This window comes from Toxoplasma gondii, chromosome VIII, assembly GCF_000006565.2.
Source record: "Toxoplasma gondii ME49 chromosome VIII, whole genome shotgun sequence".
Lineage (NCBI taxonomy): Eukaryota > Apicomplexa > Conoidasida > Eucoccidiorida > Sarcocystidae > Toxoplasma > Toxoplasma gondii.
Window position 1 is genome coordinate 6,866,606 of NC_031476.1, and position 5,402 is coordinate 6,872,007.

A 5,402-nucleotide genomic window follows, 5' to 3' on the forward strand; every position below is an offset into this window, starting at 1 on the left:
GTTATGGCCCTCCTAGGTTTATATGCAGGTGCAGAATCTATGACTCTACGCACTCTGGAGTTAGTCTGCCATATCAGCGGCTGTTGTGCAGACAGGCTTCTATGCATATATTCGAGTTTTACGTGGCCTAGGTGGAGCATCTTACCATTGATTCTCTTTAGTTTGGAACCCAACAGCTGTATACGGCTCGTGTACAAGAACACTTGTCACAAAAAGCGAATCACGCGCGGTTCCCCATCTCCGGTAGATTAGCTCCTGCCAGCAGAACGCTTAGTGCCACATCGGTTGGAACTTTCGATTTTTCCTTATAGAGTTATCCGAGTTGTGCCGACCAAGAACTTCTAGGAGCATGATATCGCATGCAGGCTTGCCGGGGAATTTAGGTTGAGTCCACACGATGTAGAAGCTTTCCTGCGTCGTTTACAAGCGATCGAGCCCCGACTAACCCTCGGCAGTTTTTGTCCCTTCACAGGGACTTTTTGCGACTTCTGAGGTGTTTATGACTACCTCGTTAGCTACGGTAGATACAGGTGAGTCAAGTGTTGCGTTGGTCTCGTGAAATCCTCGATACAGAAACCTCTGAATCGTCAGCGATGGCGTAGCTTGTCCTGCGTCCACCGCGACTGTTTCGGACCCTTCGCGTGTTTCACTCTGGGTTCGCTCCGTCGCTGAACGACTCTTCTCGGCAGACTGGAGGGGCAGAGTGGAAACAAAAAATGAGCAACCGCAACCTAGTTTGACAGCTGTGGGGAAAAAGGCAGCTGCTCGAAAACGAAGAAACGAAGATCATTAACTGGGTATATCCTGGCTTATCTTCGCCAGTCACTGTGTCCGTTTGTAAACGCAGAAGATCCAATGTCCGCGAACAGGGCACACGGCAAGGAAGAAAAAACACATTCCTACCTGGACACGAGTAGCGGGAAAAAACACTTCTCGCTTCAGCGCGCAAAAAAGTGACTCACCGGCGTCGACTGTCCCCCCAAAAACGCATCGCATCGCACTGAACGTTTCACCTGTTCCTGGACAGCTCAAGTATGTTGCGGAACGCAAGCTTTGTCACGTTCGTGCCCAAGATCGCACCTAGGAAGAAGCCAACCAAGCCCCGGCGACGTTTCGGGGCCGATGAACTCTCGCTTTCTAATCACTGCATTCTGCTCTCTCCTATCGATGCCGGAGACGACCTGACTGAGGGAACCTTTTGAACAACGCTGCATTTCTCCTTCCTTCACTTCGGGAATCGACATTCCGGCACTCCGCAAACTCTCGAAAAAGTGGCGCCGGAAGTGCCGAGTTCAGCCGAACTGTTTCGAAGCCTAGATTTGCTTCAACTCCTCCCGCTTCCGAAACACCTTCTGCACCACCTTCTCCACCCCGTCCCCGTGAACCCTCTCGCCTTCCAGCCACGTCGCCCTACCCCCGCACCCTCGGCTATCCCCCACATCCCATTTGCTCCTTTTATGCCCCTACAGTTCCTCGGCGTTGTCTTGTCTGTCGCTTGTCGTCTCGTCTCTTTCTCTGACGAGGAGCTGCGCCTCTCTCAGGAGGCCCTGGCGCACGCGTCTGGCCTCCCGTTCGGCGCCGCCGCGAATCGGTCGCGCCCACTTTTCGCGTTCGCCCTTCCGCACCACCTCCTCGCAGAGAGCGGCCATTTCCTTCATCGTTTGCATCGTCAGGTGCGCCGCAGATCGGTGAACTTCTCTCAACTTCAAGACCAGCTGCCTCGAGCCCCACACTGCGCCTCGCTCGTTCAACCGACGCCCCGCACCCACCCCTGCACCCGAAGCTCCGCCACCGAGGCCAGCGCCTGCGACCAGGCACGCTGCCTGCGCCCCCAGAGACAAACTCGCCGTCGGAGCAGACGGAGACACCCCCCGCGGCGCGGGGGGCCCTACACGCCCTCCAGAGAACCCAGGAAATGAGGGAGGAGACGCTGGGACGGAGTGGCGACCCTCAGACATCGCCATATACGTCGGGAGCACTGCATGAGAACCCGCCGCGTCGCTTGGCGAGGCCCGCAAACCTGAAGGCGCCAGAGGCGGAGCAACGTGCGAGACAGGATGCAGAGAGGCCCCTGGCTCAAGTCTCGGTCGACTTCCAGAACCCGCGCCGGCGTCGCTTGGCAGGCTGCTCACAGAAGCGGTCTGGAGGTTGGCGCTCTGCAGTCCAGCGGCCAGCGGCGCAGAGAAACAGGGAGGAAGCCGCGGTCTGCCCACGCTCCCCTGATTCGAGCCCGCCCGCGACGACGCCGAAGGAAGGCTGCCGCGCAGCTGCTCATCCACACTGCCCTCTCGCAAGGCGACGTTAAGACTCGGTCCTGCAGAGAAAGTCGGTCCTTCTGAGTCGCGGCCGAGGCCGCTGCTGTCGCTGGTCGAGACCAGCGATGAGCCTTCTTCTGAATCTCTTGGGTACGGGCAAGGAGGCGACTCCAGGAGGGACGGAAACCCGCGGGGAGGCTCGTCAGGTCGGGGCCCGGCTCCGGAGTCGCTGGGCCGCAGAGCAGAACCCTCTGAAAGATTCACAGCCTCAGTAGACGCCTGGAGATGCGGATGACTCATCTGCATTGCATGCGACACGTGGAAAGGGAAGTGGTGGACAGGGTCCATGTGGGACGAGGTCACGGCCGCAAGGTCGAGAGGCCCGCATCCCTGCGCCGCGTTCGCGACAGCATGCAACCCGACAGATGCTGGAAAAACGTAGCAGCCGCCCGTGGCTCCACTCCCGGGCCGCTGGAGCACGGTTCGCCCCAGCTCTTCGGCGCTTTCCGACTCCCTGCGTGCCTCCTCGCTCGCGAGCTCGAGGCCGCGGTGCCCGTCGGCGGCCCTCGGATAGCCCACAGCCAGCGCCGGGCCCTGGGGTATCCCGCCCACACCGAGTCCCGGGCCCTCAGAGTCCAAGCCTCCCCTCTTGCGCGCGGCTTCGGGGGCGGCGAACCCGCCGCCTCGCCCTGCGCCCGGAAGGTCGCCCAAGACCATCCCGCTGGCCGCTGAAATCTGCGACAGACATGGCGGGGCCGACACGGAGGAGAAAGACGCCTCGACCTCAGGACGCGAGCCTCCGGCACCGGTGAGCACCACCGAGGACGGAGAAGGCAACGCTCGCCCCCCGTGCAAACTGCCCCCTAGACCTGGGGCGGCGAGGCTCGAGGTCGCAAGGTCAGAAGAGCCCCCCAGACTAGAAGTTGTGTCTGCTTGAGGGCTCGCGTCTTGCTCGCTGAGGCGCAAGGCGGTCGCAGGTCCAAGCCCCGGAGAAGAGACGGAAGGGCTCCCGTTGATGAGGACTGCGGGACTCGAGGGCGCAGGATAGAGACTCGTGAGCAAGGCGCCATTCTGGAAAACAGGGACAGGCGGCGGCCCAGTTCCCGGCGGGCCTCCAGCCTTTTTTGGCAAGTCGCTCGGCGTCGGAGACTCGCCGACGAGCGCAGTCGGGGGACATGCGTTAGGTGCGAAAGCGTTGGAGCCGTAGGAGGCCAGAGGCGAGAAGGGTAGGTGCGCACTCGCGGAGACAGGAGAGGAAAGCGCAGACGGCGCGGAACACGGAGGTGGACTAACGAGCGGGCCCGCGGCCACGAGACCAGGACTCTGAGAAGTTCGCCACTTCTTGGCCGGTCGCGGGCTGGGTCCGAGGGCGCTCGAGGCGGGGTCCGCAGGGTCCTGGGGCAGGGACGCATGATGCGCGTTGACTCCGCTGCACTCGGCCTCGGCACCAGTCGCCGCTTGCGCCGGGAGGAACTGCGGAGACATCTGGACGGGCGGGGGAGGCATTTGTGGGGCGCCAAGACTCGCGAAAGTGAGCCCACGCCTCACGCTGTCTCCGCCCTCGACGGCGTGTGGCCCCGCAGAGAAGAACGAGCACTGGCCGCGGGCAAACTCGCTGCCTGCGACACCTGCGAAAGGGGGTCCGGAGTCGAGTCCTGCGTTTGCGGGAGCTCCGTGAAAGTGCGTTGAGGGGTCAGCGCACTGGGGGGGAAACGGAGAAGCAGCGAGTGAGGAAGATACTAAGAGAGACACGTTCTGGCTCGCTGCGACGGCCTGCAGCTGCTCCCGCTTTCTCTGTCGATACTTGCGCGAGGCCACCCGCTGTCGCTCGCGCTTCACCCTCAGCGCCTCAGCTCGATCCTGCTCCACCGAGGTCGCGGGCGGCGATCCTCGAGTGCATGCAGATGCGAGGAGCTGAGGCACCGAGCTAGAGGGAAGAAATGCCGCGGAGACGCCGCCTCCGCTGGGCGGGGACTGATTCACAGGATGCATGCTGGAATGCAGAGATGCTCAAGTCCGACGGTCCGCGATCCACAACTGTGGACCTGAGCGTCCTCTTTAGCATAATACGCGGCGGCAAAAAGTGTTCCATCCAAAACAGCTCTAATCGTACTCGTCGTTGAGCAGCGTTGCCGAGCTGAGGCGCGAGCTCTGAGCTTCCGAGTGCTCACTCCTAGGTGCACGTGCACCTCGAAAGCAGGGGGGGGGCTCGGAGAAGGAGGGCAACAGAGAAGAGAGTAAGGGGAAAAAAGAAAAGTTACAGGTGAAATAACGCGACGCACACACACGTATACAAACGGCGACTGGAGTCACATGCCTCCGAATCGGGACACTCGCCGACGAGGAGAGAGACGACGTGCATGCGACGGAAGGAAACGGGAAACAGACAAAGCCTCCAGAGGAGAGCACCGTCAGCGACGAAATGGCATTTCAGAAAAGTGCTCCGAGTCGTTTGGATCCGCAAGACGTCGAGAAATCCTTCGAGTTGAACGGGGACGACAGGCACGTCCTCGAAAAGCAGGCCGCCCTCGCGAGACCGACAGTCAAAAGAAGAATGCACGTTCTCAGCGCCGGCTTTTCTGAACGGCGGTTAACGGTTGTTGGAGGGTCTTTGTACCGGTCTAAAAGTGGGCTCTCGGAAACCGTTTTTCTAGAAACTGGCGCGATCTCCTGTATCCTCGTACCACCAGGTTTCCACAACTCTCTGTTCCTCTCTGAGGTTCCCTCTATTCCCGCGGCTCGAAATCGCGCAGATATCTCAACACCTCACATCAATTATCATTCCGCCGTCCCGCAGGCGCAGAACGCTATTCACTGATGCGTTCCGTGCCCCGTTGTCTGTACATTAGACATTTCTAATCTTTGGCTGGACAGGCGCCAAGAGCGCCGCACAGAGTGCAGCGGGAGGCCAAAGGGAAGGGGAGACGAACGGAGCATCAACGGAAAAGAAAAGTCGACAGACGCCGTGCCAGGCCATCCTCTCTTCCACACGGAAGGGTCGACAAAAAGAGGGAGGAACCCGGAAGCCGCGCCTCGGGAACATCAACGCTGCGCTTCAGAGGGGGGAAGCTCGAGGCTCGGCTCCAGCATTGCGGATGGCGGGACGAACGCGGGATGTCTGAAGAGGAGTGGCAGGGACAAAGTCCC

General features: G+C 60.7%; 1 protein-coding gene across 1 annotated transcript; it reads right to left on the reverse strand.

Annotated features, from left to right (window-relative positions):
• Positions 1-1,463: 1,463 nt before the first annotated feature.
• Positions 1,464-4,247, reverse strand: TGME49_200410 (hypothetical protein; the record flags this gene model as incomplete). Its single annotated transcript, XM_002371922.2, has 1 exon — positions 1,464-4,247. One exon carries the CDS (start codon positions 4,245-4,247, stop codon positions 1,464-1,466), a length of 2,784 nt encoding a protein of 927 aa, XP_002371963.1.
• Positions 4,248-5,402: the final 1,155 nt, after the last annotated feature.